The 26,780-nt window shown below is 34.3% G+C and overlaps 1 protein-coding gene across 13 annotated transcripts in view; it reads left to right on the top strand.

Annotated features, from left to right (window-relative positions):
* LARP1B (La ribonucleoprotein 1B) overlaps positions 1–26,780 on the top strand; it is a 123,975-nt gene that overhangs the window by 81,700 nt on the left and 15,495 nt on the right. For 8 of the 13 annotated variants that reach the window (XR_007151550.1, XR_007151549.1, XM_047855928.1 and 5 more), the window contains 3 exons: positions 13,600–13,811; positions 14,267–14,373; positions 26,542–26,702. Coding sequence is in view for 10 of the 13 variants with exons in the window: in XM_047855928.1 (XP_047711884.1) it covers positions 13,600–13,811; positions 14,267–14,373; positions 26,542–26,702 (480 nt within the window). In the remaining 3 variants the exon portion in view is untranslated. Of the gene's footprint in view, positions 1–7,435; positions 7,549–13,599; positions 13,812–14,266; positions 14,374–26,541; positions 26,703–26,780 lie in introns of those variants that run through there. The other 5 variants (XM_047855923.1, XM_047855924.1, XR_007151551.1 and 2 more) reach the window with 4 other exon arrangements.

The raw sequence follows: 26,780 nt of genomic DNA, 5'->3' as shown, positions 1-26,780 counted from the left end.
TTGCTTCTTAAATTTGGTAGATAGGATATTTCCATAAAGAGAAATCCCCTTTCTCTTTATATCTCTATATATCTCTATATTTATCCTGAGATAGAGTTCTTACAGGAAAAAGAATAAATGCTCAATTTTTTCCCTTCTCTATTTTTCAAAATAATGAGCTGGTTCCCTAACATCTTTTCATTGGTCACCAATGAACTTTGTTTTGTTTTTTCTTTTTTTAATTTTGTTTTTAAATTATTATTATGGCTTCATAAATGCATTTAGATAGGTTTCACTCTATTATAATTATTCTTACTGATACTTTTACCATTTACCAGTTTATTGGCTTTTAGCTCCAAATCCACCTTTCGTTGCTTTCTTCTGTGATAGTGGAGTTGGACCACTAACTTTCTTTGCCAGCTGGCATGATGATAAGTTTTGTCAGTACCTGAGTTGTTACTGAGTTGGTTATTATTTCTAGAGCTTGGAATTTTTTTTTAAGAAAAATACATTATAAATTCATGTTGACATTTTCTGTTCAACTTTAGGATTAAAGGTTTTAATTCTAATTTGTTTTAAATTAAATTTGTTTTAATTAAAAGGTTTTGATTTGATTTTGTATTTGTACACTTTTTACTTACGTGAAAAAAAATTGTTCCTAACCACAGTAGCAGAATTATTTATGTATTTGTCTATCCTTTGATAAAAGTTTTAGAATAATAATATTACTTTACACTTAAAAAATTTATACTGAAAAAAATTTAAGTTCTTACAGTATTCCACTAATACTGTATATATGTGGAATATTTTAAAATAATATTACTTTATACATTATCCTTAAAAAACTTCATACTTAAAAAAATTTAAGTTCTTACAGTATTTCATTAAGTATGTGGAATGTGAACATGTTTCATGAAACATGAAAAAAGGTTAACATAAGTATAAAATTAGTAAAAGAAACATTAAGTGAAAATTCATATAGAGGAAAATGAAATAGTCAGTAAATATGAAAAGATTCTCTCAACAATAGCTAAATTATGGAAAGAGCCTAAATGTCCATCAACTGATGAATTGATAAATTGTGGTTTATATACTCAATGGAATACTATGTGGCAATGAGAAAGAATGAAATATGGCCTTTTGTAGCAACTTGGATGGAACTGGAGAGTGTTATGCTAAGTGAAATAAGTCATACAGAGAAGGACAGATTCCATATGTTTTCACTCCTATATAGATCCTGAGAAACTTAGCAGAAAACCATGGGGGAGGGGAAGGAAAAAAAATGGTTAGGGAGGGAGCCAAAACATAAGAGACTCCTAAAAACTGAGAACAAGCTGAGGGTTTATGGGGGGTGGGAGGGAGGGGTGGGTGGGTGATGGGTATTGAGGAGGGCACCTGTTGGGATGAGCACTGGGTGTTGTATGGAAACCAATTTGACAATAAGTTTTATATTAAAAAAATAAATAATAATAAAATAAAATAAAATAAAGATGCTCTCCTCTTTCCTTTGTTGAGATTTGCCAATTAAAACCACAATGATATACCATATTATATGCCAACAGTTTCACTTCAAGAGAGATTCTTGCAGATGTTTACTGAAAGAACATTTATAGTAACATTGTCCATAATAGAAAAAATACAAATGAAAATACCCATTTCTGGTAGATTATAAGATGTGATATATTCATAGAGATGAAATATATACAGCAGTGGAAAATGAAAGAACTAAAGCTACATGTGACAAAATGGTTAATCTTAGAAATAGTATATAAAATAAGCTAGTCACAAAGGACTTCACTCAATCTAATATCATATAAAATATAAAATTCATGGGGACATGCATAGCACAAAGAATCTATGAATAGCAAGAGGAATTGTTAATACAAAAATTTATTATAGTGGTTTGCTCCTGAGAGAAGGGGAGAATCCCATTTGGAAGGTCTGCACATAGGCTTGCCTACATCTGGAGTATGTGTTGATCTGGTTGGTGGGTGTGTGGGTATCAACTCTTGTTTCTTTAAAACTTTGCCTTCCTAGGTTATAAGTGAGTAAACACTTTAAATCTCAGATATTTACACAAAGGTTTTTTTGAATACAGTGTTCTTGGAAAGCTAGAATTTTTCCATACTTAATTTCTTGTTCTCAGTTTATAAATTATCTCTGTTTTAAAATATATATCTACATTCACTGATCTTTATGTGCCATAACTTCCAATTTTAAAGAATAGGAACAAAAAATAAAATTTAGCCAAAATTAAGAAGATAGAATCAATCCAATATTGCTATGATTAAAAAAAAAAAGTTGAATAGATTAACTTTCAGTTTGAAAAATAATTATAGGGCACCTGGGTGGCTCAGTCAGTTGAGCATCTGACTTCAGCTCAGGTCATGATCTCGCGGTTCGTGGGTTCGAGCCCTGCATCGGGCTCTGTGCTGATAGCTCAGAGCCTGGAGCCTGCTCTGGATTCTGTGTCTCCCTCACTGTCTGCCCCTCCCCCACTCACACTCGGTTTCTCTCTCTCTCTCTCTCTCTCTCTCTCTCTCTCTCTCTCTCTGTCTCTCTCTTTCTCTCTGTCTCAAAAATAAATATTGGGGAAAAATTTTTTTAAAGAAAAATAATTATGGATGGATTTAAAGAAAATTCAGCTTTATCCTGAGTAGAGTATATGGAAAGCTTGAAAGGTTTAAAGGGTGGGAAATGCTGTAAAATAATGATATTAATAAAAGACCCGGTATTGCCACTATAAAATAGAATTTAAGGTATAAGAAAGGTGTTTGTTTTTACTGTCTTCAATAATTATCTTCCTGTTTATCCCATATACCTGATCTAAACAGCCTTCTGCTCCTCATACACTAAATCAGCTTTTGATAGTGCCTCCAGATCTCTCCATGTTAAAGAGGAATCAAATCAATCCTCATCTTACCTAACATCAACATTGGATCAATTATGTTCTGTCTTGAAACACATTCTTCTTCCTCGGTACTATTTACTTAGCTTTTTTTTTTGACTTCATGGAGTCTTTTTGCTAGTTCTTCCGCATTTCCCCAAGCTTTGGGTTATTTAGGGCTCAGTCTTCACATTTCTTTCTTATTCTCAATGACTCCTCAGTATTTAGTCCCATGGTTTTAAATAGCATCAATTATACTAATGAGTGTCAAATTTGTATGTATAGATAAGACCTCTATCCTATAGTCCATATAAATATCCAACTGTGTAGTCAAGAGTTTCACTTGGATATTTTATAAACATGTCAAATTTCATATGTCCAAAATCCTACCCAGGTCTGAATTTTCAACCCTTTTCCAAGGACTTTTTCCAGATTTCCACATCTTGGTAAAAATATTAACTCCATTTTGTAGTGGTACAGGTAAAAAAAAAAAAATCTTGGTGTCATCCTTGATTTCTCTTATTAAACCTCTGTATCTTATTCATTGGCAGATTATATCCATTACCCCTTAAAATATATGCAGAACCTAACCACTTTTCACCTTCTCTACTTCTGTCACCTGGTAAAAACTACCATCATATTCCCATTGGTTAATTTTAATAGCTCCTATCCTGCCACCCTTCTTTCATTCTGACCACCTTACAAGGATCCAGATTTATCTTTTTTATTTCCTTTTTAACAAATTAAGTATAATTTATATTCAGCAAGTTTCACACTTTGTATGTACAGTTTTGGGAATTTTGACAGGTGCACACAGTTAAGTAGATGCCATCTACTTGAAGCACAATTCCATTACACTCCACAGATTCTCCCATGCCTCTTTGTAGTCAACCCCATGCCTAGCTTTTTTGGCAGCCTATTTTCTAGTTTCTAGCCCTAGATTTGAGCTTTTACCAGAATATATATAAATAAAATCATATAGAATATAGCCTTTTGAGTCTGGCGTCTTTCATTTAGCATAATGCAGTTGAAATTCATATTTTTGTGTGCTGTTCCTTTTTATTAGTAAGTAGTATTCTGTTTCATTGGATGTAAGCAGTTAGTTGAAGGACACATAGGTTGTTTTTTAATTTTTGGTGATTATGAATAAAGCTGATATCCATATTTGCTTACAAATTTTTATGTGAATGTAAGTTTTCATTTCACCTGGGTAAATACTTAGGAGTAGGATTGCTGGGTCTTATGGTAAGTGTATGTTTAAGAAATGCCTGTTTTCCAAAATGGCTCTGTCATTTTGTACTCCTACCAACAATCCATGATGGTTCCAGTTGCTCCACATCCTCATTTGCACTTGGTATTGTTAATTTGTTGTTGTTGTTGTTGTTTTAATTTGTCATTCCTATAGATATGTAGTAGTATCTCATTGTGACTAACAGTGTTGAGCATCTTTTCATGTACTAATTTGCCATCAGTATATATGTGAAGTATGTACTCAAATTTTTTGATGTTTCTTGAGTTGCTTTTTTATTTTTTAATTTATGTTTTTAATTTTTTATTGGACTGTACATTCAGTTGTTTTCTTATAGAGCTTTGGGAGTTCTCTAGTGTGGATCCAAGTCCCTTTTTACAAGTACATATGTAATTTGCACACATCTCCCAATTTGGGGCTTATCTTTTCATTTTTTTAGGAGTGCCTTTTGAAAAGCAGTTGTTCTTATTTTTAATGATGCGCAGTTTTTCATTTTTTTAATTATATGAATGTGCTTTTGGTGTCTGTGTAAGAAATCTTTGTCTAAATTTGTCTAAAGTCACAAGATTTTTATGTTTGAAGCTTTATATTTTTAGTTTTTATATAATTCAGATGTCTATTCAATTTTGACTTTTGATTTTTTTTCTTTTTGGCATATGATGTAAGTATGGATATGGATACCAAACAATTTCAGCACCATTTGTTGGAAAATCTATTCTTTCTCTATTGAATTGCCTTTTCATTTTTGTCAAAAGCTAATTAACTATATGTATATAGATCTAATTTGGGAGTCTGTCTTCTGTTCATCTTATCTCTACGCTTATATCTTTGCCACCAGCACAACTTGATAACTGTACTATAACTTGATAACTATACTGTATAAAATCAGTATATGTCTTACAACTTTTTAAGAAATTGTTTTGGGTAGTCTAGTTTCTTTGCTTTTTCATATAAATTATGGAGATAGCTTACTGGTTTCTGTAAAAAGTTGCTGCTGGTATTTTGATTGGAACTGCATTGAATCTACAGATTAGTCTGAGAAGAGCTAATGTTTTAACAATATTGAATCTTCTAATCCATGAATATGGTATGCTTCTCCAGTTAAGTATTTTTTGTTCTTCACTGTTTTGTGGTTTTGGGTGTATTTCGTGCATATTTTGTTAGCCATATCCTTAAGTATTTTATGGTTTGGTCCTATTGTAAATGGTGCTTTACAATCTTAACATTCCAATTGTTTATTGCTATTATATAGAAATATGATTGATTTTTGTGTATTATCCTTTGTGATGTTATTTTATGTGTCAGTTAGATCAGAGGATGCCCAAATATTTGGTTAAATATTTCTGGGTTTATCAGTGAGGTGCTATTTCTGGATGAGATTAGTATTTGAATTGGCTTAGTAAAGTAAATTGCCTTCTCCAATGTGAGTAAGCATTATCCAATCCATTGAGGGCCTGAATAGAAGAAAAAGAGGGGAAAAGAGGTATTCACCCCCCCCCACCTTTTTTTTTAAGTTTAAATTTTACTTCTGGTATGTTAACATACAGTGTTCTATTAGTTTCAATTGTACAATATAGTGATTCAGCAATTCTATGCATTCCTCAGTTCTCATCATGATAAGTGTACTGTTTAATCCCCATCACCTGTTCCACCCATAACACCAAGACACATTTTGGAGGAAAGCATTATGGCTTTCTAATTCATCTATCTAAAATCTAGAACTATAGATGGTTTCCTTACTGGATTGGATCAGTTGATACATGATCTAGACATTTTTCTAAACTCTTTGACTATAATTCTGTTGTTTGCTGATTCCAGTGCTTTAGAAAACATTTTTCAATTAACATTACTGCCCTACCCACCATGTTTTTTGGTTGACATAAATTATTTCTTTTAAACTTCAAGATATACTGACTAGCATTTTTTTTTAAATTTACATCCAGGTTAGTTAGCAGCAATAATGATTTCAGGAGTAGATTCCAGTGATTCATCCCCTATAACACCCAGTGTTCCAACAAGTGTCCTCCTTAATGCCCCTTGCCCATTTAGCCCATCCCCCCACTCAAAACCCCTCCAACAACCCTCAGTTCTCTGTATTTGAGAGTCTCTTATGTTTTGTCCCCCTCCCTGTTTTTATATTAGTTTTACTTCCCTTCCCTTATGTTCATCTGTTTTTCATTTTAAATTCCACATATGAGTGAAGTCATATGATATTTGTCTTTCTCTAATTTCACTTAGCATAATACCCTCTAGTTCCATCCACATTGTTTTCAATGGGTTTCTTTGTGCTATAGTCATATTATTATCTTCACTCATTGAAAACCGCATCAAAGTTATATATTTTTTACTTTTAACTATCAAGTATGTTTTATAGAATTTGAAAGAATATGTATATCAAGATTCTTACCGTTCTCTTTGCTCTTCTTCTGTGATGTTCCAGGTTTCCTTCTTAGGTCATTTCCTTCTGTCAGAAATACTTTCTTGGGCGCCTGGGTGGCTCAGTCAGTTAAATATCTCACATTGTCTCAGGTCATGACCTCACAATTTGTGAGTTCAAATCCCACATCCTGTGAGCACAAGTCCCACTTCGGGTGAGCTCAAGCCCCACTTTGGGTGAATATGAGCCCCACTTCGGGTGAACATGAGCCCCACTTCGGGTGAGCCCAGCTTCTCTCTCTCTCTCCCTCCCCCCTCCTCTCTTTTCTCTCTCTGCCCCTTGTGGGATTCTCTCTCCCTCTCTGCTCCTTACTCACCTGTGCCCTCTCTCCGTAGTCCTCCCTGAAGTCCTCCTCCCTGAAGAGGACTTCAGCCTACTCTTTTGTGTTTTCGGTCTTCTTTGATAAACTTTTAGCAGAAATTGTATGACAGACAGTCACAGTTGGGGTTCCCTGAAGAGCAGATAGCCTGGTCTTTTGTATAGCATAAAATTAACCCATTTGTGTATTATTTCATGAGTTCAGATGACTTTGTATAGTTACACAGTAGCACCACAATTCAGTTTTAGAACAGTTCCATCACACTAGAAAGTTCCCTCATGATCATTTGCAGTCAGTTTCAACACTCAACTTCAGTCTGAGGTAACCAGTGATCTGCTTTTTATCTGTATGTTTTTGTACTTCCTAGAAATTTCATATAAATTGAACTATATGACATATAGTCATGTGTCTGGCTTTTTCAACTAATACAATATATTTGAGGTTAACCCATGTTGTTGCTTATATTGGTACTTTGTTTCTTTTTATTGTTAAGTCATATTTTATAGTATGGACTTACTACATTTTGCTTATCCATTCGACAGTTGATGTGTTTATTTTTTCCAGATATTGCTGTGATGAAAAATGCTACTTTGAACATTCTTGTACAAGGATGTCCCATTATTTTGATTAAGAAGTTAAATATCCAGATGATATTCATATAGCATCCTAGGCTTGTAGTTGATAAAAAGCCAACTTTAATATATTCTTATTCTGTAATTAGTTATATTTCTAGTAATAAAATTTTTATATCCACTATAAATATTTTATGTACTTGTAGTTATCTTAACCATATTTTCATAATTTTATCTCAAAATATTATAAATTGGTATCTGCTATAAAAATTTTATAAAATGGTTCTTTTGAGATAACAAAATATTTGTCTTTGTCTTCACAAAATTGATATATCTGCTCTTATTGGTGGGTAAAATTTACATGTAATTAAATTTGGAATAAAATAAACATAAAACTGAAATGAAACTTAATTTTTAATATGGAAATGTTCAGATAAAATAAAAAATAGAGCTGTTTAATGAATCCCTGTGTAATTATCCTGCCTAATTTCAACAATTGTTAATAGTTTGACATTCCTTTCTCATCTGTATGTTCCCCATCTGTTTCTGGCATTTCATGTTGAATCTCATTTCATTCAAATTAATATCTTCTGTAAATACGCTATTCTACATCACAAACATATATATATATATGTATATATATAAATTTTCATGATACCATTATTTCACATAAACTGACAGTAATTCTTTAATATCATCTGCTACACAGTTTGTGTTTGGTTTTCCCTGATATCTGATATATATCTTTTTCAAACTGGTTGTTTGAATCAGGACCAAAAAAAGTACATAATTGCATTTGAGCGATAGGACAATTAAGTTACTCTTAATCTTTTTTTTTTTTTAAAGTTTATTTATTATTGACAGAGACAGAGCATGAGCAGGGGAGGGGCAGAGAGAGGGGGAGACACAGAATCCAAAGCAGGCTCCAGGCTCTGAGCTGTCAGCACAGAGCCTGATGCAGGGCTCGAACTCACAGACTGCGAGATCATGACCTGAGCCAAAGTCGGAGGCTTAACTGACTGAGCCACCCAGGCGCCCCAAGTTTCTCTTAATCTATAAGCATTCCTCTTCTCTTGTTTTTCCATACCAAAGACTTGTTGAAGAAACTGGTTAATTTGTCATAAGATTTCTTATAATCCAGATTTACCTGATTATGTCTTGGTGTCAGTCAGTACATTCCTTATTGTTTCTATTCCTTATGAACTAGTATTTAGATGTAGAAGATTTAGTATATTCGCATTTTTATTTCTGTGGTGACAAGACTGTTTCTTAGAGAAGCCATTTACTTCCAATTACATCATATTGTCTTTTAGGCTGTCTTTTACTGCTGCTGTGATTGATTATTGGGTTTAGATGTTATTGGCCTTGTCCATTCATCATAAAGTTTCTCTTCAACATTTTTTTCTAAAGACTTTTTTTTAGAACACTTTTAGGGTCACAGTAAAATTAAGAGTAAGATACAGATATTTCTCATTTACTCCCTGTCCCCAGCTTACATAACCATTGCCAGTCTGGGGAAGGATGCTGCTTCCTCACAGCAGCATACCACATCAGAGTGGTACCTTTGTTACAATTGTACCTACAGTTGAACCTACACCAACACATCGTAATTACCCGTTACATTAGGTTTCACTCTTGGTGTTGTACGTTCTGTGGGTTTTAACACACGTATAATGACATGTATCCATCACTATAGTATCCTACAGAGTAAAAATCCTCTGTGTTTTACTTATTCACGCTTCCCCCACCATATCTCCAACCTCTGGTGACCATTGATCTTTCAACTGTCTCCATAGTTTTCCTGTTTCGAATTTTGAATAGTTGGAATCCTATAGTATATAGGCTTTTCACATTGGCTTCTCTCAATAATATGCATTTAAATTTCCTCCATGTCTTTTCTTGACTTGATAGCTCATATGTTTTTAGCACTGCATAATATTCCATTATCTTGATATACCATAGTTTATCCCTTCATCTACTGAAGGACATCTTCATTGGTTTCAAGCTTTGGCAATTTTGAGTAAAGCTACAATAAACATCCATGTGCAAGTTTTTGTGTGGACATAAATTTTCAGCTCCTTTGAGTATATACCAAGGAGAGTGATTGCTAGATCATATGGGAAGAATATGTTTACTTTTGTATGAAGCTGCCAAACTGTCTTCCAGAGTGTCTGTATCATTTTGTATTCCCACCACCAATGAATGAGAGATCCTGTTGCTCCATATCCTTGCTAGCATTTGGTGTTGCCAGTGTTCTGGACTTTGGCCATTCTCATGGGTTGTCATGGTATTTGATTTCTATTTACATTTCCCTGATGACATGATGTGTAATATCTTTACCTGTGCTTATTTGCCGTATATATCTTCATTAATGTATCCGTTCATATTTTTTAATTGGTTTGTTTGTTTTCTTATTTTTGAGTTTTAGGAGTTCTTTATATACTTTGGATAACGGTCCTTTATCAGATGTGTCTTTTGCAAATATTTTCTTCTGATCTGTGACTTGTCTTCTCATTATCTTGACAGTGTCATTTGGAGGGCAGATGTTTTTTTCATTTCAGTGATGTCTAGCTTATCAGTTCTTCCTTTCAGGGATCATGTCTTTGGTGCTGAATCTCCCTTCAACATTTTACAAAATGGTTTTAAGAGTCATTGATGAATATTCCCTACATCCTCTATTTCATTAGAGTTACAAATAGTCATCTAGTTCTCTCATTCCTGTGTTCCATACCTAGAATTCTATAAAGAAGAATATTCTTTTATCAACTCTTTGAATACTTTGAAATTCAATTTTTCCAGGAAAGAAAGGATAAATGCTTGTTTCTTTCTTTGCATTTGGTTAGTTTTTAGAATAATGAGTTTGGTGCCCTAGCAACCTGCAAACATGATTAAATGTTAAGGCACCATTTTGAACTTGTAGAGCTTATTTATTTGAAATGTTTAGTCAGTTTCAATCATTGTTTTTAGTGGTCAAAGTACTTCATTTTTGACTGGTGGGGCCACTGAAATCTGCTACTGTGTCCTTATGACCTATTCTAGTTTTTTTTCTTTTTTAATTTCATTGCTTTCTGACTCAAGATTTCCCAGGCTTATATTATATTTTATGGTACAGACTCTATTCCTTGTAGAGGACCAGATCAGTGGGAAATGGAAATGGAATTTGGAGACCATAATCTGGATGCTAGGAAGCTTACTGTTAATGTTCCTAGATCTTTTTAAAATATTTCTTTTACAGAGGTGCTGGATTTAACATATTTTTCAGTGTATAATCATAGTTTTATCCTTGAGATTGCATTATCTTTTTGGTCTAAGGAAAATACGTATTAACACAATTCAGTTAAATTTATTGGTCATTTGCTGGGTATATATTTTTTTCCTAGCACTGTTTTAGGCACTGGTATACAAATATTAGATTATGGACCTTGCTTTTAGGAATGCACTGGGACTTGTTCTTAGCATCTGATCAGATAATATATAAGAAAATAAATTTTAATTTAATAAATCAAACAATAAATGGATGAAATGTAAAGGTGGCACCAAAAAAAAAAGAGAATTATTTTTATTGGCAGAAATTCAAGAAGTGCTTTAGATTCCTAGGGAAAGTAACATCTGTGCTGGGTATTAAAGGAAGGATATGCATTCAATTTGGTGTAAAAAGATAAGGGAAAGGGACTTTCAGACAGAGGAAAAAGCATATGAAAAGGTAAGAAGCAAGAAAATAGAAACAAGTAGGTTCCTATCTGGGGCACTAAAATTGAAGTGGAGAAAGACAATAGATAAGTCAAAATCAGTCAAGTCTCATATGCCATGATAAAGAGACTAGACTTCTCCCAGAGGCAAAAGAGAAACACTGGGGATTTTAAGTAGAGACATGAAATGACCTAATTTGCACACCCCCCCCCCCCGCCGAATATCATTATTATATCATTATATCATTCTGATAACAGATTGGGAGAAGAAATGGGGAAATTAGGTAATAGAGTGGTTAAGTTCACTTTTGAGTTTACAACCTTGTTTCTAGAATAGTGCTTGGCATATAGCAGGTACTTGGTAATATTTGTTGAATGATAAACAAAAATCCATTGTATGAATCAAAAGAAGTTGGTAAGTCTGAAGAAAAACCATACAGAAACAGAGTCTACATTCTACTTGCTTACTATTAGTATCTTACCATAATATTTCCACAAACTAATAAGTAAAACAACCCAATAGAAATATGGTCTGAGGATATGGTGGTAAACTCATGATAGGGGAAATGTGAATGATGGCTATATATATGAAAATATGCTCAACCTCACCAGTAATAAACATAGAGGAAGAGGGGAAAAATAGGGAAGCAAAGCATAAGAAACTCTTAACTATAGAGAACAAACTAAGGGTTGATGGAAGGAGGTGGGTGAGGGATGGGCTAAATGCATGATGGAATATTAAGGAGTACAACTTGTAATGAGCACTGGATGTTATATGGAAGTGAATCACTAAATTCTACATCTGTAACCAATATTACCATATATGTTAACTAACTAGATTTTAAATAAAAACTTGAAATTAAACACACACACACACACACACACATACAAAAAACCCCAAATATAAATACCATTCAAATATCATGAGATGGAAAAATATTTAAACGTCTAAACGAAACCAGTCTTGATGAGTATATTAAATTGCTGAGACTTTTTCATGCTACTGGTGGGAGTATAAATTGGTGAAACCATTATAGAAAGCACTTTGGCAATCAGTACTTAGTAAATCAGAAGATGCATGTGCCAGGATGCCTGGGTGGCTTAGTCAGTTAAGCCTCCTAGTCTTTTTTTTTTCTCTTAATATGAAATTTATTGTCAAATTGGTTTCCGTACAACACCCAGTGCTCATCCCAACAGGTGCCCATCACCCACTTTCCCCTCCCTCCACCCCCAATCACCCCTCAGTTTATTCTCAGTTTTTAAGTTTCTTATGGTTTGGCTCCCTCCCTTTTTTTTCCCTTCCCCTCCCCCATGGTCTTCTGTTAAGTTTCTCAGGATCCACATAAGAGTGAAAACATATGGTATCTGTCTTTCTCTGTATGACTTATTTCACTTAGCATAACACTCTCCAGTTCCATCCACATTGCTACAAAAGGCCATATTTCATTCTTTCTCATTACCAAGTAGTATTCCATTGAGTATATAAACCACAATTTATCAGTTCATCAGTTGATGGACATTTAGGCTCTTTCCACAATTTGGCTATTGTTGAAAGTGCTGCTATAAACATTGGGGTACAAGTGCCCCTAAGCCTCCTACTCTTGATTTTGGCTCAGGTCATGATCTCACAGTTCATGAGATTGAGCCCCACCTTGGGCTCCATGCTGATGGCATGGAGCCTGCTTGGGATTCTGTCTGTCCCTCTCTCTTTTCTCTGTCCTTCCCTCCCTTTCTCTCTCTCTCTTTCTCTCTCTCTTCCTCCCTCCCTCCTTCCATCTCTCTCTCTCTCTCAAAATAAAGATGCATGTGCCATTTTAGTCAACATTTCTCTTTCACATATAAACCCTAGAGACATGCTCACACCTATACAGAGAGAAATATTTAACAATGTTCACTGTAGCATCGTTGATTTTACCAAAAATCTGGAAACAACATAAATGTGCATCTTCAGGAGAATGTATAAATTTTGATATATTTGTATAACAGCTTAATATTCTGCAGTGAAAATGAATAAACCAAAGCTATATGAGTAGAACTTGAATAATCAAGTGTCAAACAAGATATGACTGCAAAAACTTGCAAAATGATACATACAGTATGATGTCACTTATGTAAAGCTAATTATGCAAATAATGGTATTACATATATGTATATAATTATAGATAAAAGTACCAAATTCGAGAGCCTGGTTGTCTCTGATGAGGAAAAGCAAAATGGGATTGGGGAAGGTTATACAGTGGGCTTCTGCTTACTTTTCTTTTTAAAAAAGTCAAACAGATATAGCAAAATTAAAACTTGGTAAGGCTAGGTGATGTACAGACAAGTGTTTATTTTTCATTCTTATATATTTGAAACGTTTCTGAGGAAAAAATCTTTTGAGAGTAGAAAATTTCAGAATTACCCTTGCTCTCAAGTAAAATATTTTCTTATCATCTAAGTAACTTTTAACAAGATTTTTATTTTGCAGATTTGAGTGATGAATTAGCTCAGAAGCTGTTTGATGTTTCAGAAATATCTTCAACAACAATGGCCCTTTCATTGCCCACAGCAGTTCCAGAATCTCCTAGAGTTTATCCTGCAAGGTCACCTAAAACACCTCGAACACCCAGGTTACAAGATCCAAACAAAACACCAAGATTTTATCCTGTTGTTAAAGAACCAAAAGCTATTGATGTAAAGGTACACAAAACAACCAGGAATATAAAGCCTGCATTTTGTATCCTTTAACATTACAAAATGAGATGTTTTAGTTTCTATCACATTTTTTAAAATATATGATTTAGATTGTAAAAATTCATTTAAAAATGATATTTCACCATAGTGATTGATGTTTTCTCAGGTTAAGGAATAACTTCTTTCCAATTTGGTGGTGTAATTAAAGTTGATCAGAAGGTATAATGAAGAATCATACTAAGTTGTATTTCCTTTAATCCTTGTGTTGAAACCAGGCAAAAGACCTTTTAAGTTTTGTAACTTGTATGTGAGATGTTTGAGTTTTGTGACTTCATGTGATTTCATAATGTGTCATCCACAGTATGCAAATGTTTGAGCTAGTTTATAGTCAGAGGGTTTTAATTTACTTGTGAAGTTCACACTACTCAAATCATTGCAATGTTTGCCTTCTTTTTCTTTAGAGTCCAAGAAAGAGAAAAACAAGGCATAGTACAAATCCCCCTCTAGAGTGTCATGTTGGTTGGGTAATGGATTCCAGAGATCATGGACCAAGAACATCCTCTGTCAGGTACTATATTTGTCAAACATTGCTTTGTTTTTTATTTTAAGTTTATGAAAACAGTTACTAATTAGACCTTTGGAATATTTAAAAGTTAATATGTTAGCAAATTAGAGAACAATGAAAATAGTTTTTAAAAAGAAGCCAAAGGAGGGGGAATTAAGTGGGATAATTTTCCAGTAAGTACGGTAAGGAAAAATTGAGGAGGATAGTTACTTTTTTTCCATTTAAACTGGTTTCCATAAATGTATACTCCTAGATAAACAAATATTTAGGTTTATGAAAGATTCCAGATTCTCAGTGGCATAGTAGGTTCTTAGTGAATTAATATGCTAACCTATCTACTCAAACTATATTAAGAATATGGAAATAAAACACTATTATTTTGAAATTTTTCCTTTTTGAAGGAAATAGATTAGCTGATTGTTAGTAGTAAGTGGTTTTTCTTTTAGCTTTAATTTTTTAAAAAGACTATTATTTACTTCAAAAGAGATAACAGAGTAAACCTTTTATAGTGCCAGTTGTACAACATAATAAGGCATGTTTTGTCCTGTAGAGTGGATGCAGAGGTGATTTACTGCTAAGTGCTTTGTGTTTCTTGTACACCCATTTTGTGTTTAAATAGATGTTTTCAGAATAATTATCTGAATGAATTGCTAAATGAAAACTTAGCTTTAGGAAAACTTGTTTTGACTGGTTACTAGAAAGAAAGGATTAAATAGTTTCATTCAAAGAAAATCTGAAAATACCTTTCTCATAATCTGAAAATATCCACCTTTGTCTTTCCAGTGATATTTAGTTGGTACTTCTACATTTTGTTCTCATTAGATATATTGTCCTTAAAAGATAAAATGTATATGTGTTTTTTGCACTCCTATCGTGTACTTAGGGTTGTTTTTGTGTTTTCAGCGATTTTGAGGGTTTTTTTTTCCAGGGTATTTTTTTTATTGGAGCAGTATATTTAGAGATCAACAGATAATGTTGAAAGATGTTTAGTCAATAACATTTAGTTTAGTTAGAACATTTAATGGAAGATTTAGTTAGGAATGTGTTTCTTACAGTCCATTTTTATTATATTATATCTTTTGTTATTAATAATTCATCTATATATTGATTTATTCATTCCCAGGCACCACTCGACCTTCTCCCACAAATAAAATGTATCAGGAAAGCAGGGACTTAACAATGTGTTGGGCATTTTTCTAGGCACTGGGTATACAGCAGGGAACAAGATAAATACAGTCCCTACCTTTCTGGAGCTTAATTCAGGGATTGACAGACAAATATTTACAATAATGAGTGTGAATTTTTTTCAACTGACCTATTTTTTAGAGTAGTTTTAGGTTCACAGCAAAAATTGACTAGAAGATACTGAGAGTTCCCTTATACTTCCTGCACTCCCTGCCTCCTACACTGTAGCCTCACCTGCTATGAGCATTCATATCTTTAGATCATCTACATTAATGTAATTATGGATGTGGTTAGATTTAAATCTACCATCTTATATTCTATTTGTCTCATCTGTTCTTTTTCCTTCTATCTTTTGGATCAGTTGAGTTTTAACAATAATTCTATTTTATCTCTACCATTAGCTTTTTACTTATATCTCTTATTTTTTACTGGTCATCTGTAGTTCATAATATACATTTTAACCTAGTCTACTTTCAAATAATATCATACCACTACATGTATAGCATAAGAATCTCAGTACCATAAAGTTCCATTTCCTCTCATCCTTTGTTATGCCTTGTTATTGCTTTTCTTTAGGCAGTATCTTTTAAACAAGTAACATGAGAAATTTTTGAAATATTTGCTCGCATTTTTACCCTTTGTAATTCTCTTCATTTCTTAAACATTTCTTGTTGTACAGGTCTATGAGCAATGAATTCTGTCAACTTTTGATTATTAGGAAAAGTTTTTTTTTCTATTTTGAAAGATACTCTTATTGAGTATAAAATTCTTTGATGGATCTAGGTATGGATATGGATATATGTATATAAATGTGTGTGAAATACAAAGTATTTATCCTCCTTGTGGTTCTCTGAAATAGTGGATTTATTGTTTGTTGTCTTTTGTTTGGTTAGGAAAATTTTCATCTCTTAGCTCTTCAAATATTTTTTGCCTTGTGTTCTTGTTGTTTGTTCCCCTTCTGGGATTCCAATTACATGTACATTAGACCATTTACTAGTGTCTCACAGCTCTTAGTTGATCTGATCTTTTATTCTACTCTTTTTCTCTTTATAATTCGTGTTGGATAATTTTGATTGACCTGTGTTCAAGTTTACTAATCCTTTCTTCAGCTGTGTCCAGTCTCTGGACAAACTCATTATGGGAATTCTGTTTCTGATATTGTGCTTCGTATATTTTACGTTACCATTTGATATCTTAATAATAGTTTTCTTGCTGAAATTCTATCACGCATGTTTTCCTTTTCCATGAAATCCTTCAACATATTAATCTAATCATAGTTATTATTTTTTTAAGTGTTTATTTTTGAGTGAGAGAGAGAGAGTGTGCATGAGTGGGGGGAGGGGCAGAGAGAGAGGAAGACAAAGGATCTGAAGTGGGCTCTGCACTGACAGCAGAGAACCCAAAGTAGGGCTCAAACTCACCAACCATGAAGTCATGACCTGTGTCAAAGTTGATGCTTAACTGACTGAGCTAGCCAGGTGTCCCTAATCATAGTTATTTTAAAGTTCATTGTGTGATCATGCCAGCAGTCATCTGTAAGTCTCATTCTGTTTGATATCTTGTTGTGTCTGTCTCATAAATTTTGATTGAATTCTAGGTTCTTGTTGCTTCATTATTGGTGTATAGAAATGCAACAGATTTCCGCACATTGATTTTATATCCTGTGACTTTACTGAATTCGTGTATTAGTTCCAGCAATTTTTTGGAGTCTTTCAGGTTTTCTACATAGAGTGTCATGTCATCTGCAAATAGTGAAAGTTTGACTTCTTCTTTGCCATTTGGAGGCTTTATTTCTTTTTCTTGTCTGATTGCTGAGGCTAAGACTTCCAGTACTATGTTAAATAACAATGGTGAGAGTGGACATCCCTGTCTTGTTTCTGACTATAGAGGAAAAGTTTTCAGTTTTTTCCCATTGAGGAGGATATTAGCTGTGGGTCTTTCATAATGGCCTTTATGATGTTGTGATATGTTCCCTCTATCCCTACTTTGTTGAGGGTTTTATCAAGAATAGATGCTATCCTTTGTCAAATGCTTTTTCTGTATTTATTGAGAGGATCATATGGTTCTTATCCTTTCTTTTATTAATGTGATGTATCATGTTGATTGATTTGTGAATATTGAACTGCACTTGCAGCCCAGGAATAAATCCCACTGATCATGGTGAATAATTCTTTTAATGTACTGTTGAATCTGATTTGCTCCTATCTTGTTGAGAATTTTTTCATGCATGTTCATCAGGGATATTGGTCTGTATTTCTCCTTTTTAGTGAGGTCTTTGGTTTTGGAATCAAGGAAATGCTGGCTTCATAGAATGAGTTCGGAAGCTTTCCTTCCATTTCTATTTTTTGTAACAGTTTGAGAAGCAGAGATATTAACTGTTCTTTAAATATCTGGTGAGAATTTCCTTGGAAAGCCATCTGGCCCTGGCTTTTGTTTGTTAGGAGGTTTTTTATTACTAATTCAATTTCTTTGTTGATTATGGGTCTGTTCAAATTTTCTATTTCTTCCTGTTTCAGTTTTTGTAGTTTGTATGTTTCTAGAAACTTGCCCATTTCCTCCAGATTGCCCAGTTTGTTGGCATATAGTTTTTCATAATATTCTCATAATTGTTTACATTTCTGTGGTGTTGGTTCTGATCTCCCCTTTTTCATTTGTGATTTTATCTGTTTGGTTCCTTTCTCTTTTCTTTTTGGTAAATCTGGCTAGAGGTTCATCAATGTTGTTTATTCTTTCAAAGAACCAGCTCTTAGTTTTATTTATCTGTTCTGTATTTTTTTTATTTCCCTTCTGCTGACTTTAGGCTTTATTTGCTGTTCCTTTTTTAGCTCCTTTAGGTGTAAGGTTAGGTTGTGTATTTGAGATTTTTCTTGCTCCTTGAAATAGGCCTGAATTACAATATACTTTCCTCTTAGGACTGTCTTTGCTGCATCCCAAAGAGTTTGGACTGTCATGTTTTCATTTTCATTTGCTTCGTGTATTTTTAATTTCTTCCTTAATTTCCTGGTTTACCCCATTCATTCTTTCGTAAGATGTTCTTTAACCTCCATGTATTTGAGGACTTTCCAAATTTTTCTTGTGATTTCAAGTTTCATAATGTTGTGATCTGAAAATATCTATGGTATGATCTTGATCTTTTTCTACCTGTTGAGAGCTGATTTGTGACCCAGTATGGGATCTGTTCTGGAGGATGTCCCATGTGCATTCAAGAAGAATGTGTATTCTGCTGCTTTAGGATGAAGTGTTCTGAATATATCTGTTTAGTCCATGTGGTCCAGTGTGTCATTCAAAGCCATTTTTTCCTTGTTGATTTTCTGCCTAGATGATATGTCCATTGTTGTAAGTGGGGTCTTAAAGTCCTTTACTATTAATGGTATTATTATCATTCAGTTTCGTTATGTTTTCTATTAATTGATTTATATATTTGGATGTCTCCAAGTGGGAGCATACATTTTTACAATTGTTAGATTTTCTTGATGGATAGATCCCTTAAATATAATATAATGTTCTTCTTCATCTCTTGTTACTTTGTTTTAAAATCTAGTTTTTTCTGATATAAGTATGGCTACTCTGGCCTTCTTTTAACATCCATTAGCATAACCAGTGGTTCTCCATTCCCTGACTTTAAATCTGTAGGTGTCTTAATGACTAAAATGAGTCTTTTGTAGGCAACATATAGCTGGGTCTTATTTTTTGTATCCATTCTAATACCCTATGTCTTTTGATTGGAGCATTTAGTCCATTTACACTCAGTAATTATTTTTTTTCCCACGGTTTTTTTTTTAATTTTTTTAAATTTTTTTTTATTTTTGGGACAGAGAGAGACAGAGCATGAACGGGGGAGGGGCAGAGAGAGAGGGAGACACAGAATCGGAAACAGGCTCCAGGCTCCGAGCCATCAGCCCAGAGCCTGACGTGGGGCTCGAACTTGCGGACCGCGAGATCGTGACCTGGCTGAAGTCGGAGGCTTAACCGACTGCGCCACCCAGGCGCCCCTACACTCAGTAATTATTGAAAGATATGAATTTATTGCCATTGTGTTACTTATAGAATTGGTGCTTCTAGTGATGTTCTCTGGTCCTTTCTAGTCTTTGTTGCTTTGGTATTTTTTTTTTCCTCTCCATTCAAATAGTCTCCTGTAAAATTTCTTGCAGGGCTGATCTAGTAGTCACAAACTCCTTCAGTTTTTGTTTGTCTGGGAAACTCTTTATCTGTCCATCTATTCTGAATGACAGCCTTGCTAGATAAAGAATTCTTGGCTGCATATTTTTCCCATTCAGCACAATGAATATATCCTGCCACTCCCTTCTGGCATGCCAAGTTTCAGTGGACAGGTCTGCTGCTAACCTTGTGTGTCTACCCTTGTAAGTTAAGGACCTTCTTCTTTATGGCTGAATAATACTGCATCATATATATATATACATATATGTATATATATATATATACACACACACACCACATTTTCTTTATCCATTCATCAGTTGATGGACATTTGGTCTCTATCTATAATTTGGCTCTTGTTGATAATGCTGCTGTAAACATCAGGGTGCATGTATCACTTTGAATCAGCATTTTTGTATCCTTTGGGTAAATACCTAGTAGTGCAATTGCTGTATCATAGGGTAATTCTATTCTTAACTTTTTGAGGGACCTCCATACTGTTTTCTAGAGTGGCTGCACCAGTTTGCATTCCCACCAATAGTGTAAGAGAGTTCCCCTTTCCCCACAACATCTCCCAACATCTGTTGTTTCCTGTGTTGTTAATTTTAGCCATTCTGACAGATGTGAGATGATACCTCCTTGTAGTTTTGATTTGTATTTCCCTGATGATGAGTGATATATCTGTTAGCCATCTGTATGTCTTCTTTGGAAAAGTGTCTATTCATGTCTTCTGCCCATTTTTATTGATTGCTTGATTGGTGGATTGATTGTAGGAGTTTATTGATTGATTTCAGGAGTTGCCCATTTTTTAACTGGATTATTTATTTTTTGGGTGTTGAGTTTGATAAGTTCTTTATATATTTTTGATACTAACCTTTTATCAGATATGTCATTTGCAAATATCTTCTCCCATCCCAAAGGTTGCCTTTTTTTATTGATTGTTTCCTTCACTGTATAGAAGCTTTTTATCCTCATGAAGTCCCAATAGTATCTTTTTAATTTCATATCCCTTGCCTCAGGAGATGTATCTAGTAAGAGGTTTCTATGGCCAATGTCAAAGAAGTTACTGCCTTTCTTCTCCTCTAGGAATTTGATGGTTTTCTGTCTCACATTGAGATCTTTCATCCATTTTGAATGTATTTTTATGTATAGTGTAAGAAAGTGATCCAGTTTAATTCTTCTGCATGTAGCTGTTCAGTTCTCCTAACACCATTTGTTGAAGAGTCTGTCTTTTTTCCATTGGATATTCTTTCCTGTTTTGTTGAAGAATATCAATTTCTATTCTATTGCATTGGTCTATGTGTCTGACAGCCTTTTCCACAGAAATGGAAAACCTTATTCTCAAATTCACATGAAATTGCAAGGAGTCCTGAAAAGCTAAAACAATTTGAAAATGGAAGAATAAAATTCGAAGACTAACACCTCATAACTTTGAAAGCTTCCTGTAACTGTAAAGCTTCCTGGCCTAAGGACAGGCAAATGGACCGATGGAATCAGTAGAGAACCTAGAAATAAACCTTCATGTATACAGTCAGCTTATTTTCAGCAAGGGTGCTAGGAATGTTCAGTAGAGAAAAGGACCATCTTTTTAACAAATGGTACTAGGAAAACTGAATATCCAACATGTAAAAGGATGATCCAGACCTTATACTGCATACAAAAAAATTAACTCAAAGTGTGTTAAAGACCTAAACGTAAGAGGTAAAGCTGTAAAATTTTTAGAAGAAAGCATAAGGAAAAATTTTCATGCCCTCGATTTGACAGTGGTTTCTTGAGTATGACGCCAAAAGCAGAGGTGAGAAAAGAAAAAAATTACCATACTTCATCATAATTAAGAACTTTTATGTATCAAAAGTTACTACCAGAGTCAAATGATAGCCTACTCAATAGGAGAAAATATTTGCAAATCAGATATCTGATTAGGGATTAATATTTAGAATATATAAAGAACTCTAAAAACTTGACAACTAAAAAAAACCCAATTCAAAAATGGGCAAAGGATTTGAATAGACATTTCTTCAAAGAAGATATACAAATTGGCCAGTAAGCCCATGAGATGTTCAACATCATTAGTTGTTAGAGAAATGCAAATCAAAAACCACAATGAGATACCTCTTCATACCCATTAGGATGGTACTGTGGTATCTACTTAAAATTATATGAAGTCTCAGAGCACGTTGGTGGCTCAGTATGTTGGGTGCCAACTTTGGCTCAGGTCATGATCCCACGGTTCCTGGGTTCAGGCCCTGCGTTGGGCTCTGTGCTGACAGCTCAGAGCCAGGAGCCTGCTTTGGATCCTGTGTCTACCTCTCTCTCTGTCCCTCCCCTGCTTGTACTCTGTCTCTCTCTCTCTCTCTCTCAAAAATAGCATAAACACTAAAAACTTTTAGAAAAAAAAAATTGTATGAAGTCCTAACCCCCAGTGTGACTATATTTAGAGATATTGCAGCCTTTAAGGAGACCATTAAAGTTAAATGAAGTCACAAAGATGGGGCCCCAATTTAATAGGACTGGTATTTTTTAACATTTTTTAACGATTTATGTATTTTTTTCCTATTCAGCTTTTATTTTATTTTATTTTATTTATTTTTTATTTTTTTAATTTAATTTATTATTTTAAATTTACTTTCAAGTTAGTTATAATATAGTGAAACAATGATATCAGGAGTAGATTTCTTAATGCCCCTTACCCATTTAGCCCATCCCCCCCTCTGCACAACCTCTCCAGTAACCCTGTTTGTTCTCCATATTTAAGAGTTTCTTATCTTTTGTCCCCCTCCCTGTTTTTATATTATTTTTGCTTCCCTTCCCTTATGTTCATCTTTTTTGTATCTTAAAGTCCTCATATGAGTGAAGTCATATGATGTTTGTCTTTCTCTGACTGACTAATTTTGCATAGCATAATACCCTCTAATTCCATCCATGTGGTTGCAAATGGCAAGATTTCATTCTTTTTGATTGCCAAGTAATACTCCATTGTATGTATGTGTGTGTGTGTGTGTGTGTGTGTGTGTGTGTGTGTGTGTATATGTATATATATATATATCTATCACATCTTCTTTATCTGTTCATCCATCAATAGACATTTGGGTTCTTTCCATACTTTGGCAATTGTTAATAGTGCTGCTATAAACATTGGGGTGCATGTGCCCCTTCGAGATAGCATACCTGTATCCCTTGGATAAATGCCTAGTAGTGCAATTGCTGGGTTGTAGGGTAGTTCTATTTTTAATTTTTTGAGGAACCAGAGTGGCTGCACCAGTTTACATTCCCACCAGGAGTGCAAAAGAGATCCTTTTCCTCCATATCCTCGCCAACATCTATTGTTGCCTGAGTTGTTAATGTTAGCCATTCTGAAAGGTGTGAGGTGGTATTTCGTTGTGGTTTTGATTTGTATTTCACTGATGATGAGTGATGTTGAGCATTTTTTCATGTGTCAGTTGGCCATCTGAATGAATAGGACTGGTATTCTTATAAGAAGAGGACATATGCATATCATTCTACACATACAGAGAGGAAAAGCCACGTGAAGACAAATTGAGAAGGTAGCTCTCGGTAAGCTTGGAAGAGAGACCTCATCAGAAACCAATGCTACTGGCACTTTGATCTGAGACTTTGTAGGAGTGCTGACAATACTGTCTCCATCTTTGGCCTTCCTTCTTGTTCTTCTCTGTGCAATGATCTCCCTTGGGCTTATGCGTTCCAGGTATAGTGGAGGTTACTGTATGTCCTAGCTGGAATGAGGGAAAGCTTATTCTGATTATCCCTCTGGTGTATAGATTGCGCCACTTTAGATAACTAGTAGAGTTCCTTCTTTCACACAGATGGTGCTACTTTGGATAATTACCCTTTGTTCTCACGTCAGTGATCCCCCCCATTCTATAGATTCTATGGATTAAGTTCTGGACTTCATGGAAAATAGCCGCATAGTGGTGAGATTGTCCACCCAATCCCCCTGACAGTAAAGTTGCCCTGAATAAAACTCTGTGTAAGCAGTATGGAGTGGCTTGCTTTGTTTTTGGTCTCAAAGTGCATTCTCAGTCTGGAGGATATTTTACTGTCCTTCCTCTACCAACATAAATTTCTGTTGTTTAAGCCATCCAGTCTGTGGTATCTTGTTATGGCAGCCTGAGCTGTCTAATACAGGTATATATAATTTTTTTTAGCTGAAAATAATTGTTTGTGAGGGTGTGTAGAAACTGGAACCCTTGTGCATTGCTTGTGGAAATATCAAATGCTGCAGCCACTATGGAAAACAGTTTGGCATTTTCTCAAAATGTTAAAACACAGAATTACCATATGACCCAGCTGTTATACTGTTAGGTATATATCCAAAAGAATTGAAAACAGGGAGTTGAACAAACCCTTTTATGTACATATTTATAGAAATATTATTCATAATATCCAAAAGATAAAAACAATTCAAGTGTCCATTAACAGATGTCTGCATAAACACAATATGGTATATACATACAATGGAATATTATTCAACCATATAAAAGAATGAAATTTTAATTTATGTAACAACAACATCGATGGACCTTGAAAACATGCTTATTGAAATAAGGCAGACTCAAAAGGGTAAAGATAGTATGATCCCACTTGTATAAAGTACCCAGAATAGTCCAGTTTAAATAGAGAAAGTAGAATACAGGTGATTGGAGGCTAAATGGAGGAGGAAAGGGCTATTGTTTAATAGAGTTTTTGTTGGGGATGATAAAGAAGTTTTAGGTATAGATAGTGGTGATGTTATGTAACATTGTGAATATCTAATTTTGATGAAAAGTAAGTGTGCTTAAGAATGGCTAAAATTATAAATAGTATGTGTATTTTACCATACACACAGACATGCTCACACACACTCCTAAGAAAATCACCACTGATTTTATTAGGAAAGTTTTTAAGTATTAGTGGAAACAATCAGGCTTATGGTGACAAATACAAGGTTTCCAAAATTCTAATATTTGCATAAGAACTCAAAGTTTTCCTTGACATTTTGTTCATTTTCAAGGAAACGTCTGACACAAAATGAAGTCTGAATATTCATAATTTGTTTGTCGTTTTCTAATTAAAAATGTTGTTGCAAGAAAAATCAGCTGGGTTGGCTCACAACTTTATGAAACAAGTGCTTTGATTTAAGACAACTGTTTTAGTTTGAGCTGCTATAACAAACATGCCATGGACTTAAACATCTATTTCTCACAGTTCCAGGATCAGGGTACCAATGGGTCTGGTATCTGCTGAGGGCCTACTTTGTAGATGGCTATCTTCTTGTATCCTGACATGGCAAACAGAGAGAGAGGAAGCAGCTATCCCACGTTTCTTTCTTTTTTCAATATTTATTTTTGAAAGAGAAAGAGAGACAGAGACAGAGCACTAGTGGAGGAGGGCAGAGAGAGAGAGAGGGAGACACAGAATCCAAAGCAGGCTCCAGGCTCCGAGCTGTCAGCCCAGAGCTCGACGCAGGGCTTGAACCCATGAACCACAAGATCATGACCTGAGCCAAAGTCAGATGCTTAACCGACTGAGCCACCCAGGCGCCCCCTATGTTTCTTTTTATAAGGGCACTTATCCCACTCATCAACTCTACCCTCATGTCTTAATTACCTTCTACTACCATCTTATTAGGGGCTAGGAATTCGACATTCAGTCCATAAAAATAGCCACTGTACTTTGATAATGCTGCAAAAGTACTTTATGCTTCCATCCCATTTTTGAAAATTGTGATTAAAAATCACATAACAAAATATTTACCACTTTAACTTTTTAAGTGTATAGTTCGGTAGTGTTAAGTATGTTCATATTGTTGTGAAACATTTCCAGAACTATTTCATTTTGCAAAACTAAAGATTTCGTCCCATACAATAAGGGTTGAGATTTCATAAAGTTATTTATTTATTTATTTATTTATTTATTTATTTATTTATTTATTTTGCTTCATCAAAGACACCTTAAGTTCAAAGTGGTACTTTTTAAAATTTGCAATCACTGTCACTAGTATGGAAAGTTTGGTGCCTCTGCCTCAATTTGCATTAGCAATTTTATGCACCATTACTTTAGTACTATCAGTGCAAATGTGAACACAGTGAAAAGGGCAAATAATACCTTGGTGTTATTGTGAAAATGGTTTTGAGTTGCAGACTTTCTGAAGAGTTCTTGGGAAGCCCTTCAAACATCCTCAGTCTACACGTTGAAAACCACTGATTTAGATCAGTGTCTTAGAAAGAAAGAAAAATAATAAATAAAGCAAAACACAGGAAAGAACATTTGGTGATGGGATAGATGAGGGAGACCAGTTAGTTCGAGTGAAAGAGGAAGAAAACCTATATTTGAATAATGGAGTGCAGATGAAAAGGAAAAAAAAATAGACTTAGGTGAGATTTCAGAAGTAGAATTGATGTACAGAATTGCAGGTATGTCTGGATTCATAAAATTATTACCTTTGTGCCAGATTTTATTCCTCATTTCCACTTATCCAATTTATATCATTTACCTAATTGCTCATGAAAATTGAGATTTTCTCTAGTACCACAAGAAACTAAAGTAAATAATGGATCTGGAATAGGAATAAGCGAGTCTTTTAGTCATGTGGTTCTACTTACTGCTTTAGTTTGAAAATTTATAACCATGTTCTTTATCAACTTCTGCATATACCTGTGTTGAACATAAATAGCGATTCAAATATTTATCTTTATGTCTTAGTTTAGTTTTAGGGACTAATGTCTTTTCCACTGTTCAGACCCAACAACAAACAAATAGTACAAATTGGTTTAAACACTTGGTTCTTGATATTTCAGTTTGAAGGCTTTTTCCCCCCTTCTCAAACAGCAGTTCAAATGCCTCGCCTTCAGAAGGTGCACCACTAGTAGGAAGTTATGGATGTACTCCTCATTCATTCCCAAAGTTCCAGCACCCTTCTCATGAACTTTTGAAGGAAAATGGCTTTACCCAACAAGTGTACCACAAGTATCGTCGAAGATGCCTAAGTGGTAAGATGCTTGTCCTTAAAATAGCTGTATTTAAAATTAAAATATAATATTAAAAAGTGTGACATTTAATATCAGGTT

Source organism: Prionailurus viverrinus, chromosome B1, assembly GCF_022837055.1.
Source record: "Prionailurus viverrinus isolate Anna chromosome B1, UM_Priviv_1.0, whole genome shotgun sequence".
Classification (NCBI taxonomy): Eukaryota; Metazoa; Chordata; class Mammalia; order Carnivora; family Felidae; genus Prionailurus; species Prionailurus viverrinus.
This window is presented reverse-complemented; position numbering and strand designations above follow the sequence as displayed.